Below are 15,743 nucleotides of genomic sequence, written 5' to 3' on the forward strand. Positions count from 1 at the left end.
AGGTGCTCATTATGTTCATGTTTTGGTAAACAGAGGCAGGAGGTAGGAGGCCTGAGGAGTTCCCTTAGACTTTTGGGGACCTTAACTCAGGGCAAGGACTTGAGACTTTGACACAAAAAAGAATTTTAAAAGCTAGTACATTTGTGAAGCAGAGTTCAGCTTAAACAATATTCTTAATTATATTCTTAATATAGTTTCAATATAAAAGTGAGAAAGGCACTCAGAAGGAAAGACAAGCCATACAAACAAAAGCTTCTCCTAGGGTTTGTTTTTAACAACAGTGACATAGATTTTGGTGGGGTTTGAAGTTACTACCTTCAAAGGTTTCCTAAGACATCTAAATGAGATCACTAGGTATTTCCTGAGACACTCAATAGGACTACAAATGAGAAAGTAAAAGTCTAGATATCAGGGAAGTTAGGATATCTTCACTGTAAACAGAATTAACAGTCTTGTTTGAGCTTCCCAGGAAACACCTGGGAAAAACGAATGAGGTTCCTCCCGGAGATATAACACAGACCTTACATCTGGCTTGCTGCTACTTTAGGAAATCTCTTTATGAATCTTCTTTTTATATTAGCAACCTTCACAGCAAACACTGTTAATTGTGTTGGAACTGTTGCTTCTAAGTTGGTAAGAAGGCTCAAACACAATGGTGAGGGGCTCCAGTCCCAACCCACAGCCTCATAATTTTCATTATCTATCTATCTATCCTGCCTCAGTCATGTAATCCGAAATGTACAGATGACACAAAGAGGAAAGGGGGAGAAGATGTATTTAAATAGTATCCAATAGCATCCTCTTAGTTCTGGAGAGTAGTACCATTGGAAAGGTAACAAAAAAACAGATTCATTAGGTATCTGGCCATCCACTTTCAAGAAAAGAAGACAGAATGACAAAACACACTATTCTAAGAAAAGAAATGACCATACTGTCTATAATCTGAATACTACTGGGTAACAGAATAAGCAAGAAGAAAAATTTTAGAGCAAAACAATACAATCAGGTATAATGCTAAAAAATTTCAGTTGTGCCACCACAGTATTATTTCTCTCTCTTCCATGCTCCAGTAAACATACACAACCAAGTATTTTGTTTTGCTTATAGAATGGAAGCTGATATAAAAGTGGCCAAACAAAAGGCCCCCAAACAAAACAAAACCAGAAAAGTTTGTGGCTAATATTTAAACTTGAAAAAAGTTGACCCCTAGAGACACAAAAGATGTATCTATTCTCTTTATCTCCCACCCTTTATATTCATTTTCTTTAAAAGTTGTTTTTACTACACTGTACATTTTTCTCCGCTCCCCTCTCCTCGCCTCCCTTCCTCCCATCTCCCCTAAAAAGGTGCATTTTAAAAACCATGTTTTTCAAAAGAAAACATGAGTGGAAATCTCTCCTCTATGCTATTTTCTGACAAAGAGTTCCCCTGCCAAACAATCATGGAAACCTATTTTCTTGAATAATCAGGTGGTCAGTTTCCCAGGCAGGGCCTATCACACCTTATCATCTGAGGCCTAGACCTCATCTTTGTAGATCAGAGATCAACTCTTTGAAGATCTTCTAGTTTGAAATAGTCATAGGCTGACTGACAAAACAGTTCTACATGTCTGAAGCCTTCATATCAAATTAAAGTTATAGAAAAACTTAGGAAAATTCTTCCCATCTCACACATATTTGTGCAAACTTGGGTTTGTAGTTCTAATTCTTGTTAAGTGTTTTGCTGTCTTGATTTGGTTTTTAAAGGCCATTTTAATTCTTTTAATTTATATTTATAGTTAAGAGTTATGTACTTGATGGGCATGTGAATGGGGATGTCCACAGAGGCCAGAAGAGGGGGCATCAGATCCCCTTGAGTTTAAGTTATGGAAGGTTGTGAGCTGCCCAATGTTGCTAGAAACTAAATATTGATCCTCTGCAGCCAGTGCTCTTAGCCACTGAGTCATCTCTCCAGCCCCTTATTTTTATCTCTGTCACATCCTCCATGTTTTAGTGTGGACATTTGGCAACCTCATAGAAGTTACATAAACAATTTTAAATGTTTTAACTTCAAAGCTCAGGCTTCCTCATTAGACCTTGTATCCAGGCTTCTGTGTAAAAAAAAGCATGCATATGTGTGTGTGTGCATAAATTTTTATATGTAATATATAAATAAACACGTAAGAAGATTAGTAAACAAAATGGCAGACTTCATGCTGGTCATCTACTTTTTAATGCTAACAGGAATCTGGTTTTATTTTAGGTCGCTCCTCCCAGGAAAGCTACAATTATCCTCAACCTTGGTATCTTGGTATCCATCCTTGATTAGCTAAAGAACTTTAGTAACATTTGCAATTCCATTAACTGCTTGAATAAAGATTACAGAATACAATTTGGCTAATAGGATATAAAGTAAAAGGGGGAGAGACAGGGTAGCTTTCAGGACAGTCTTCTTTAAGCCTAAAAAGGGTCACCTGAGAAAAGCCCAGATGTTCTACCAGCCTTTGAATAATGTTGCATGCAGGGCATGGAAGTTGAAGGTAAGGCAGTCCTCTTGCTGCTACAAAAGAGCAGTCTAAGAATAACAACCAAGTACTGAAAATAAACACAGTAGAAGGGACAGTAATTCAGTCTTCGATGATCCTATTGAGCTTCAGAATGAACGAACCTATCTACTATCTCTTCCTACTACTGGAAGTTGTATGAACTTATCTAATTCCTTAATGCTACAGTCACTGGGAAGCAGGACAGAAAGGCAAGGGCAATTACGAGAATATGTCAAGATAAGGTGCTCCTGACCCTAGAGTCTGATTGAAGCTTTTCTTCACTTGAGAATCAAAAATTCTAACAAAACTATTTACTGTAAAGGTTGTTGACATAGAGACAAATATTTCTTTTATTCAAAGATAATTTCAAAATAAGATGATAAAATAGCAATGAATCATGCCTAAGTACATATGGCCTTTCTCCTTTCCCAACCATAAACCTGTAATTTTCTAGTGTTCTCACAAGGAACTCCATCCAGTCCTCTTAAGCAACCCTAGAGCCCGGAGTTTTATTTTATCAGGTTGTAGTCTCACCCACCACACCTCTTCTGGAGACACCAATACTCTCACTCACTTATCAAGAAAGAAAGGAAAGGGGGTGTCTGGGGGGAAGGCCTTGGACTTCCCACGGAGCAGGGTTCCCTGCCCTCTCTTAAAGAGGGAGGGGGAGGGAGGAGGGTAAGTGGGGGAGTAGGAGGGAAATGGGAGGAGGGGAGGAAGTGTAAATTTTTGAATAGAAAAATAAATTTAAAAAAAGAAAGGAAAGGGAGAAAACAGGTTCTTTTGCAACCCTTTAAATAATTGGTTCTCAACCTTCCTAATGCTGCTGCCTTCCAATACAGTTCCTCACGCTGTGGGGACCCCCAACCATAACATTATTTTTGTTGCTACTTCATAATTGCAATTTTGCTATTGTTATTAATCGTAATGTAAATATCTGTGTTTTTCCTGTAAGGGTCAGAGGGTGTGACCCACAAGTTAAGAACCACTGCTTTAGCTATAAGTCAGTGCATGTGGTTCCACTAAGATGCAAGCTCACACCCAACAGCACTCCTCTTACTCTTTCCCTGAAATCTCTCCCACCCTGAGTATCTTTCCATCAACCCCACATTTAAGTCTAAGCTAAATGTTCTCCTAATAAACTCAAGCTCCTCTTCAAACTGGGTCATCCTTAAATTCATTTCTGTGGGGAACTCAAAGATATTTACCTCAGGGAAGACCCCTAATGGATAAGGAAACTCTCTGCTGGAGGAAGATCTTGGTGGTATCTCTTATAATGTCTCTGGGGTTTTAAGCTGGACTATTTTGTTAATTCTGACTATTCCAATTTCTACAAGAATAAACAAAACTGAGAATTAAGCTTGATGCTAAAATCTTTTACTTCTCAGTTTGAAATCCTGCAGTGGATCCTTTGCAGTGTTAAGAATATAATCACAACTCTTTCCATGGTAAATAAAGTATATCACTAGCTTAAAAGTGATTAACTGCCCATCCTTTTAGCAATTATATAACTCACCTGAGTTCTGGGAATAGCAAGGATTGCTACAACTACCATGAGAACCATACAATTTCCTACATCCATTTAAGAGCAAGTGCTGTTTCCTCTGCGTGGGGCCCTAAGTCCTATACAGACTTCAAAATTCAATTTATAAGCCAGGTCTGATGGTGCAATCCTTCAATTCTAGCTCTTCTGGAAACCAAGAAAGAAGGCAGGCTTGGAACTATAGAATGAGTTCAAGGTCAGTCTGGACTACTTAATTATAGCTTGTTTCAAAATAAAAAGTAAAAATAAATAAAAAATTTTGAGATACAGAGCACTTTTTAGCATGTGTGAAGCCCTAAGATTATTCTCTAAATTCAGAGAGAAAAGAACAAATTCAATTTGAATTCTCCCCCTCTGCCTTGCCTCTCAACTTGCTATTGGTTTAGAACTCTCTCTTCTCTTCTCTGTTAAATTTTAAGTTCCCCGCTTGTAGGCACAAACCAGGAGCACAACTCACAAATCCAAAGACAGTGTAAGCACCAAAGACTAAGAAAATTATTAAACAAGATTTGGAGATAGTTCTAAATTGTTTCCATTCTAGCACTGAATGGTGTATTTATGAAAAAGCATCTACCATCACAGAAAATTCTAACAAAAAGACTACTGTAGCATACATAAATTATACAGAACACTGGGATTCCTTATACTTGCAGACATGTTCATCATGTATTTTGATCATACTAACACCTCTACGTTCCATTTTCTTATCTCTCTTCCATCCTACTCACTCACTTAGTCCTTTATTTTCAAGGCTTTTTCTTTTTGTTATTTTTATTTTATGTGTACATATGGGTGTTTTGCTTGTACATTCGACTGTGCACTACATGCAGGCCTGGTGCCCAGAGGCCAGAAGATAGTGTCAGACCCTCCAGAACTGGAGTTATAGACAATCGTGAGCCACCATATGAGCGCTGGGACTCGAACCTGTGTCCTCTTGAAGAGCAACCAGTGCTCTTTACCACTCAGTCATCTCTCCAGCCTCCCTACTCCACATCACCTTTTTATAAACAGTATCTCACTATGAAGCCCTGGCTGGCCTGAATCTCACTATCTAGCTCAAGCTGGCCTCAAATTCAGAAATCTGTCTGCCTCTGACTCCCAAATTCTGGGATTAAAAGCAAGCAAAACCATGCTGGACTTCATTATTATTTTTTAAATCTAGAGTTCACATGAGAAGTATCTATTCCTAGTAAAATCCTTTGCCACTGACTACTTCCTAAGCAATCTTACAATAACTATAAATTTTGCTTACTACAGTCTTTCCTAATCAAAAATACAAGTTCTTCCAATTAAAATCTGTATCGAGCAAATAAGGAAATCATCTCAAAATTTCCACATGTGCATACATATTTCAAGCTAATACAACTATTTAATATAATAACTATGTGCAATTTTGATTAAAGAATTTAACATCATTCATAGTAAATATTTAATCAATGTGTGCTATCTGGGCCCATTAGGTCAAGCCTATAACCAGAGTTACTTGGAAAGTTGAAGCAGAAGGATTAAATACAAGGTCTGCCAGGGCAACAGAGAAGTTCAAGACCAGTCTGAACAACAAAGCAGCATTCCCTGTTTCAGAAAGAAAGTAGGAAAAGGATAAGTATATAGCTCAGTGGTGCAGTGCTTGCCTAGCATATAGGTGGTCCTGAACTGGATGTCAAAAACCACAATAAAAACAAATAAATAACATTTGCTGAATCTGTATCAGCTATATGACAAGAGGAACAAAAGTATTTTTCCAAGTTTAAATCTTCATATTAAGGATATTTTAATACTATATATTTACATAAAAACAGCAAAAAAAACTTTCATAGAAAAATGCTATATTTACCAAATATTTTAACCACTATTATTTCACAAACTATACAGACTATATTAACTAACATTTTCATGGTAAGTCTGAATCATAGAATTGCTATGCCCAAAATGTTACTTTGTCATTAAGAGTATTTTGAGTTAAGGAACTTTGAAAACAGCAGATACAGAAGGGTACTCCTTCATTTTCCTTCCAAAAAGGAGAGAAAATTTCAGTATGAAAGGTGCCTTCTATATGCAAAGATAAAAGTAACATTCTTATCACCAGAGATGGGGAACTGCAATGAAAAGAAGCCCATTAAATTAATCCTTACCTTCCCACTTCTTCCCCACCATTAACAGGATTAACCGCCCTAGCCCAAACCTCTTAGTCTTATCACCAGTTTATTCTTCTCCCTCCAACCTTGTATATATACATGCTAGCTCTAACTACTTCTCAGTAGCTGTCTTCTTCTATGGTGGCTTCCATGTACTCACAGATCTCTCTCCCTCCCTGTATCCTTCCCTCCCTCTCCCTCTTCCCCCCAACCCCATGTGTGTGTGATATTGATATGTTTGCATACACACGTGTATTTGTTTGGGGGTGGCACATGTGTATGGGAGTGTACATGCACAGATGTGAGAGTGAGTGTGGAGGCCTAAGGCCTTCCTCTAATGCTCTCCACCTTATTCACTAAGACAAGATCTCCAGAGTTTGTTAACTAGTCAGCCTAGCAATAACAGAGAACTCCAGGATCAATGACAGACTGAGACTTAAGGGAATACGAAAAATAAGAGATAAAGGAGGATATCTAACATCCCTAGCATTCTCCTCTGGCCCCCATGGATGTATGTGTGTGTATACACACTAAATCAGAATTTTTATAGCAAGATAGATTGCAAAGACTCACAAAAAAAAATTACTCTAGGTCAGAATCCTCTAAATCTGGGGAAAAGTATGTTAGCCTATTTTATTTAGGGAGTCAAATAAATTCAAAAGAAAAGCAATAGACAGAAACAGGGTGAGGATAAATATGGGACCTGTTTTTAAGTTAGAATATTTTTCTTTGTTTCTGGTTTTCTTTAAAGTAATCATGAAACTAAAAATGTCTATTTATAAAAGTGTAATCTAGGAATATTGGAAGACAAGGAGTCTATGATTGCTGCACATGAAATGTAAAACAAAGCCTAGTGTGGTGGGGGCATACCTGTAATCTCAGTACTCCGGAAACTGAGGCAGGAGAATCTCTACAATTTCAAGATCAGTCTGGACTACACAGTGAGCTCAAGCCAGCAATGGATACACTGAAATAAAGTTTCAAAATGTTTAAAGTCAGTTTCTTTTCCTTTCTGCATCTTACCCACTTCTTGGTTTTACCATCAATATTATGTTAATTATGAGTTCATAAATGGAGGACATATATAGATTTTTACTAAACTTCCTATAAATAAGGTAGCAACAATCATGGAACTGCACACTTAATATCATAGCACTTGAGAGAAGGTAACAGGAAGACTGACAGTATGAACGCTGTCTTTAAAACCATAGAAGAAAGGAAAGGGAATATGAGAATGAATAAGCATGAATATATATTTGATTACGCATGGCAACCATAGAATGGTACCACAGATTTACAGAAGCACAAACCTAGAATCAAAGTTTCTTTTTGTTTTGTGTTTAATTCGAATCGGGAATGGTGCCATACGTCTATAATTCCAGAACTCAGGAAACTGAAGCAAGAGGATGGCAAATTTAGGGTTAACCCACATTGAAAGGAAGCTTTTTAACCCTAAAATATTTAAATTTTTTAACAAAAAATTAATATATTCAAGTGAAACTTTATAGTATTTGAACTATTATTTAACTTAGTAAAATCACTATCAAAATGTGGCATAAAATATACCATAAAAACAAAATTAAATGTTTAACTTGTTACTTAAATCTCTTCTTAACACGAGAAACCAAAATCTATTCCTTAAGTAATTTTATTCATTGTATACTCTTAAATTTATTAATATAGAATTGTAAATAGTATATCTGATATATACTTGGATTTGTTCTTTGTTTCTGTTTCTAGCTGTCCTGAAACTCACTAGGTAGAAAAGACTGGCCTCAAACTTACAAAAATCTATCTGCTTCGACCTTAGAGTGCTGGGATTGAAAGAATATGGCACTATACTGGGCTTATACTTAGGTTTTTTAAGTAACTGATCAGTGGCAACAACGCCCAATTACATCAGTTCAAGTGGCTCAACTTAATCTTTTTCAAAAATCTGCTTTTAACCAAGGAACATTTAGCAAGCCATGCTTGCTGATTCTAAAAACTGTCATCCTGCTTTGAAATATGGGCCAAAGCAGAATAGGGAAAAAATGTCTGGGGTCAGGCAAGTCTTCTTATTTTTAAAGTGACTAGAGGGATGGAGCACACTGACCTCTCATCAGAAAGCTTTCTCTGCCTTAGTGCCAGGACAAATGCATTATAGCCCTAGTGAGGGGAAGCAGGCACAGGTACCTGCTTCTGGCTGAGGAGCTACACAGAACAATCCTCTAAAAACTGCAGTCACTCACTGCAGGAAATGATGACACAGTAAACAGTGTGACCATCTACAACTGACAAAATAGTTTTGGTTTTAAAGTAACTTGCCTAGGGTCACAGTTAATAAACTGGATTTTAACAGGGATTATGCTTTATGCTAATAAAACTTAATCCTGAAATATTTTTAAAAAGCAGATGCTGAATTTGGTGATGTATATCTTTATGTAACTGTAACACTTGGGAGACTGAGGCAGGAGTGATGGTACAAGTCTGAGACCAGGTAGCTACAAGAGAATTCATTTAATCCTTAAAAATAAATATAATACATAAGCTTGAATTAATCACTTATGAAAGCTTTATCAAAGAACTCCAATCAGCACTAAAAAATTACCTGTAACATAAGGGCCAGCTTGTTGGGGTTTCTATCCCGCCCAGTATCCCACAGCCGGCAAGTCCCAAAGAAAATCACACAAAGTCTACATTAGGTTATAAACTGATTGGTCAGGTTACTTATTAGCTCTTATAACACATATTACCCCATTATCCTTATCTACGTTAGCCACACGGCTCAGTACCTTTCCTAGCTGGGCAACTCACATGTTTCTTCTTTGGTGATCTGGGCAGGAATGGCAGAGGGAGCTTCCTGCTTCCCAGACTATTCCTGTTCTCATTGCCCCACCTCTACTTCCTGTCTGGTTGACCCATCTATACTTCCTGCCTGGCCAATCAGCATTTTATTAAAATACACGATTGACAGAATACAGATAATTCTCCCGCACCAATTACTGTGCCACTCTCATGCACCTTATAAAATTTGAGGACAGGGAGAAACTACTATGGACGGAAATTCATTTACTTTCAATTGTTTTTTAAAATGGGTCACAAAAAGGCTTGTGTTGATAGTGTAAACTCTTATAGAGTTTCCTCTGTCTTCCTTCTCCATCAGCAAAGATGGAAACTGCAAACTGTAATTAACAAACTATAAAAGCAGACAGTTAAAAAAATCTTTGGACTAAAATATTACAGTGTGCCACCAAAATAACTTACAGTATCAAACTGTTTTAGAGTCCTAAGGAAAAATAATCCTAATGTTATAATAAGGATAAATTTAAAATGAGGCCAGAAAATGAAAATGATTACACTGGTTAAAAAAAATAATGCATGTTTCTAGACAGCAATCACTGAATAATGGTCATTGTGAATATTACATGGGCCTGAAACAATGCAATGCAGAAGACAGCCAGTCTCCAGCCAGAAACTCCACAACAAACAATTTCCACTAGTCCTGTCACTTCCCAACCACTGCAGTAAGCACACTATCCAGGCCACTTCTTAATTGTCCTCTGCATTCCTAGGATTACAACTTTAGCCTTCTCATCTTCTCTAAACAGTGAGATTACCATGATCCTTTGCTGTCTTTCTTTCTAGGCATATCTTGATAAGCTGCCTAGGCTAGTCGCTAACTACTGAGCTAAAAAGTTTCCCCTGCCTCAGCCTTCTGAATAGCTGTGGTTACAGTTGTGTGCCACTGTGAACCAACTATAGTTTATACACGCTGATAACGTAGTTATTTTCCTTAAAATGTTATTCACTCACAAAACACACACTACTAAGCACTTCTTATGTTACAAACAGGATACAAGAATATGAAGGCCTCCCTATTCACTCAATCATTCTACAAGATTTTCTACAATTGGAGAGATCTACACAGACACAAAAAACTCACAAAAATCAAGTAAGGTAAGAAAAAGAAAATTATAAGTCTAAGCATACCATGTCTAACACTGATGGACAAAGTAAAAAATAATAATAATAAAATTTTAGTGCCTGGGGACAAATAATGAGAATTTCTGTTTCTTCAGAGACAATATAATTCAGTAAGACAATAAAAACTATTTCAGTGCTTAATGAAAAAAGAATTTCCCATCTAGTTTGAGACCCAGAGAAAACGACTTTCAAAGTAGAAGCAAAGTGTAGAGTGGTAGAATGCTCATGCTTACTTACTATGCACAAAGCCCTTAGTTAGATCCCCAGAAGGGAGTGGGGAGAAGAGGGGTGAGAATGCTACTAGCTAACCTACAAAACTTGTCTGGCTCTCTCTGCTTTCTAACCTGGTGGCTATTTAAAGATGGAGCAGCAGCCTCGTGCTATCACCACCAGTAATGAGTTGCTCCCACTGCCATGCCTTCATTGTATTCCCTTAGACCATAAATCAGAAAAATGTCTTCCTTTCTGAAGATGTTTCGCTCAAGTATTTCACTATAGCAACAATACAATAAAAATGTCTTAGAGAACTCGAAATAAATAACAAAAACTGAAGGCTCTTACATTGTCCAAGAAAGGGGCCAAAGTACCAATTAATATAAATTTTTGATAAACTAAGGATTGATATTTGAATCTTTAAAATTACAAGAGAGCATTAATTTCAAGGTACTAAGGGAAATAAAAATAAAATGGTGTTTTGGTCAATTCAAAAGACAACAAGGAAAAAGAAATAAAAACAAAAGAGCACAGAACAGAAAGGACATGTAGAAAAACAAAGCAGCGTCTTATATTTAAAACCCGATATATTCCTGATTGAATTAATGTGGACTAATGTGTTTTCATCCTCCCCCAACCCCCACCACGGAGGCAGGGTTTCTCTGTGTAACAGCCCTAGCTGTCCTGAAACTAGCTCTTGTAGACCAGGCTGACATGGAACTCACAGAGATCTGCCTGTCTCTGCCTCCCAAGTGCTGGGATTAAAGGCGTACACCACCACCACCCAGTGCTATTGTGTTTTCTTAACACAAACAGAAAACAAAAACCTTTCTGGAATGAATGAAAAGTCAGTCACTATCTATAAATAACAATCATATAGTAGTATTCAATCAGTCACTATCTATAAATAACAATCATATAGTAGTGTTCAATCAGTCACTATCCATAAATAACAATCATATAGTAGTATTCAATCCATCACTAGCTATAAATAACAATCATATAGTAGTATTCAAAGTAAGTGAACGAAATAAATCACATATTGCAAACACTGATCAAGATGTTTTAATACAAAACAAGGCTAACTTTCAACATGAACTTCTAGAAATAGAGACGTTCCATAATGGTGAAGGAAGATACAACAATCAAAATTTGAATTTATCCAACAAGACAGCTTCAAAATACAAAACAAAAACTGTCAGGAACTAGGAGAAATGAATAAATCCATAATCACAGAATAGTGTTTTACCACTTCTTTCTCAATTGATAATACCTAAGGCTATAAAATATTTGAGGACTATCACCAACAAAACTGATCTACACTACATACAGAACCTACATTACTTTGGTATATACAGAACATTCACCAAAATTTATCATGTGAATTAAAAAACAAATCTCACTAAATAGCAAAACTATTAAATAATACAGAAAAGACTATCAGATAACAATATAATTAGTCTAGAATTCAACAGTAATATGAGGTATCATACAAATATATGTTTGATCTCTGTCCTTTTTCCTGGTACTTAGTTCTAAAAACCTCTAGAATTTTCAAAGTGTTTAAGTTTTATTTGCTTGTAAGGGGATTACTAGTAGCTGCTGGCTCTTGGACAGCCTAAATGAGAGCTTGATGCCAGGAAATTATGTGATTAGAAGGATCTACTCAGCCTTGGCCTTTGATTTCTTGGCAGAGGAGTTGAACTGAATCAATCATATATACATAATGAAAACTTCATAAAATCCCAAATGCCCAGGTTCAAAGACTTTGGGGTTGGTAAACACATGGAAGTGTTGGGAGGTGGCAAATTTCAAAAGGATTTCAAGACTGTTCCCGGTCTTCCACTCTACCCACCTCTTCCAATGAACTGTTTACAAGGCTATACTCTCTCGCAACAAACCAGTCATCTTTTAAATAACTCGTTTTCTGAGTTCTATGAGCTGTTCTAGCAAATAGACCTGAGGAGAAGTTCTAGGAATCTCCAGTAGATAAACAATCAGATATAAGGGTAAACTAGGAATCCACCATTGACAAATGGCAGCAAAAATGGAAGGCATCTTGTGGGACCAAAACCTATGGGTTCTGTGCTTACTCAAGGTAGCATTACTTTAGCTGAATGGAAAATATCCAGCCAGTGTCTACCAAAGAGCTAAAATGAACTGTGGCCACAACTACCGACGTCAGTAAAGTGAGAAATTTTTTCCTTTAGTTAATGTAGTAGTTTCTGTCAAAATAAGAATAACCAGGAAACCAAAAAATATTTGGAAATTAGTAAATGTAACTATCTGAAGATTCAAAAAGTCGCAATACAAATTACAACATTTGAAATGAGTAATAATGAATAAACTAAAAATGTAAATTTATAAACTAAAGAGAAATGGTTGAAAACATTATAAAATGCAAAAAGGCTATCACCCTTCAATAACATACCCAGTACATTTATGTTCAATATCATCTCCCAGAAGTTTTCTTTTACCTAAAATCCCAAATTATCCTATTCTTTAAAAATAAAAGCAAATATACATAAAACTACAACAACAACAAAACCCTTCATAAACTTTAGCACTTATAAAAACATTCAGTTCTTTTTGAAACTGTATCTTACTCTGTAGCCAGTGCTGGGCTAGAACTCCCTACGTAGTTAAGACTGACCAGTCTTAAACTCATGAGCCTGCTGCTTCAGCCTCCAGAATGCTGGAATTATATGGGTGTACCATGGCACCTACAATTATATCTCAATATATAAATCTATCGGAACAGTCCTAATTTTCATGGTTTCTTCCACTAAGAGTACCTATTACTATAATAAACTCTTATATTAATTTTAAAAATAAACATAGGTCTAGAGTTTTAATAAACAAATGTTCAGAAATATTATTCTCTCATAAACTAAAAGTACTTTTTCCTCACAGTTTTTCTTTAGCACTGTTGCTGATAAATATTCAAGTGTTCCTACCTTCCAATAAAGAATATGGCAGTATATAAAAATGTAAATTAAAGGGTGGTGGTGGCACACACCTTTAATCCCAGCACTTGGTAGGCACAGACAGGTGAATCTCTAAGAGTTCGAGGCCAGCCTGGTCTACAGAGCAAGTTCCAGGACAGGCACCAAAGCTACAGAGAAATCCAGCCCTGCCTCCAAAGCCCCCCCAAAAAGAAGAAAAAGAAAAAAGAATGTAAACCTTATATTCCAAATTTAATAAACTACTTATAAAATCTTGAAGTATGGTGGCAATAGTTCAGATCCCTAAGACAGTCTGTACTTTTAAACTATCACACAGTAAGTGTACGGTAGTCACTCACCACTTGACCTGTTTTTCCGACTCGATTTCCCACCAGTAAGAAGCATCTTGAGACTATTCCGAAACATGATTGTGCTCTTTTAATATAAAACTATAAAAGAAAAAATGGGAAATAAGTTTAACAAGACATTTTTCCATTCAAAATACTTGTAAGTTTAATGTTAAAAGCATATCAACAATTAACTGTGTATATAGCTACACCTTTTTCTTCTTTCTATCTCTCTTTCCAATGCCAGCCAGAACATAATTGTGCTTTTTCTGCTACTTTGGGCTTCACTCTTTCTCAAAGCTCCCTTCTTCGCCATGTAGCTAGTTGTCCACCGTTTGGTTCCACACTAGTTTGACTCAAACTACAAGGCTTTCCCCCTCTTTCTTCTCCATTCTCCTCCTCCAGGAAGTTCCCAAGATTTACAGTTTGCCTCTCCTGGAAGCTTTCTTTTAAACTCTAATAAAGCTATCCCCATGCTTCTGTTTGAGTGCAGTCTTAAATTTTTTTATTAATGAGACTAAGAAGCTCAATAGGGGACCCTAATTTCCCCAGTATCTTATGGCAACCATGAGTAGAATCCTCAAATTTTCTAGTAACAACAGCAATAAAGATTCACAGAAATAATTAGGTAGTTATAAATACATCCTACATTTCATTCGACTCTCCAATTCTGGAACAATTTCCCTGTCTCCCCCCTCCCCATACTTCCTTCCCCAACACACACACACACACACACAAAAAAAAAAATTTTACAGAACTACATATTCCCCATTGACACGTCTGCACAGTGCAATTAAGACAAAGCACAAGAAGACTCACACACTGGATAGGGAGGAGAAAACACAGGCCAGCAAGGTGCCTTGTGGTGCCATAAATTGGATATTATTATGATGGCTCAGCAGTTAAGACCACTGGCTGTTCTTCTAGGCTGAGTTCAATTCCCAGTCGAGGGAATATTAGGAACAGAAATCATGAGAAAATGAACAGGAACTACAAACGCAAGCATGAACAGCAAAATACAAGAGATGGAAGAAAGAATCTCAAGCAATGAGGATACAATAGAGGAAATAGACTCAACAGTTAAAGAAAACATTAAATCTACCAAAAGCTTACCCCATGAACAGGTCAAATCTAAGAATAATAGATAGAGAAGGAGAAGTTCAACTAAAAAGCACAGAAAATATATTTAACAAAATAATAGAAGAAAATTTTCCCAACCTAAAGAAAGATCTGTCTATGAAGACACAAGAAGCTTACAGAACACCAAATAGACTGGATTTTTAAAAAAAAAAAAAAAAGACCCCTGGCCACATAATAATCAAAATACTAAACATACAGAGTAAAAAAAGGATATTAAGAACGGCAAAAGAAAAAGGCCAAGTAACATATAAAGGTAGACCTATCAGAATTACACCTGACTTCTCCTTGGAGACAATGAAAGCCAGAAGGTCGTGGTCAAGAATTATGCAGACATTAAGAGACAACGGAAGCCAGCACAGACTACTATACCCAGCAAAACTTTCAATCACCATAGATGGACAAAACAAGATATTTCATGACAAAACTAGATTTAACCAATACCTAGCCACAAACCCAGCCCTACATAAAATACTAGAAGGAAAACTCCAACCCAAGGAAGTTGACTACTCCAACAAAAACACAGACAATTGATGGCCTCATAGCAACAAGTCCCAAAGAAGTGGGAAATGCACAAATTAACATCACCAACAATGAAAACTAAATTAACAGGAGATAGCAACCACTGGTCATTAATATCTCTTAATATAAATGGACTCAACTCACCTATAAAAAGGCACAGGCTAACAGATTGGATACAAAAACAAAATCCATCCTTTTTCTGCATACAAGAATCACATCTCAACCTCAAAGAAAGACATCGTCTCAGAGTAAAAGGTTGGGGAAAAAATATACCAATCAAATGGGCCTAAGAAACAAGCAGGTGTAGCTATCCTAATATCTAACAAAATAGACTTAAAGCTAAAAATCAATCAAAAGAGACAAAGAAGGTCATTACATATTAGTCCATGAAGAGGAAATCTCAATACGGAA

General features: G+C 36.6%; 1 protein-coding gene across 1 annotated transcript in view; it reads right to left on the reverse strand.

Annotated features, from left to right (window-relative positions):
* Tanc2 (tetratricopeptide repeat, ankyrin repeat and coiled-coil containing 2) overlaps positions 1-15,743 on the reverse strand; it is a 322,705-nt gene that overhangs the window by 266,278 nt on the left and 40,684 nt on the right. The window contains 1 exon segment of the mRNA XM_087909880.1: positions 13,686-13,775. Within this exon segment, the coding sequence (XP_087766006.1) occupies positions 13,686-13,752 (67 nt within the window). The 5' untranslated portion in view covers positions 13,753-13,775.

Source organism: Myodes glareolus, chromosome 9, assembly GCF_982192425.1.
Source record: "Myodes glareolus chromosome 9, mMyoGla1.1, whole genome shotgun sequence".
Taxonomy (NCBI): Eukaryota; Metazoa; Chordata; class Mammalia; order Rodentia; family Cricetidae; genus Myodes; species Myodes glareolus.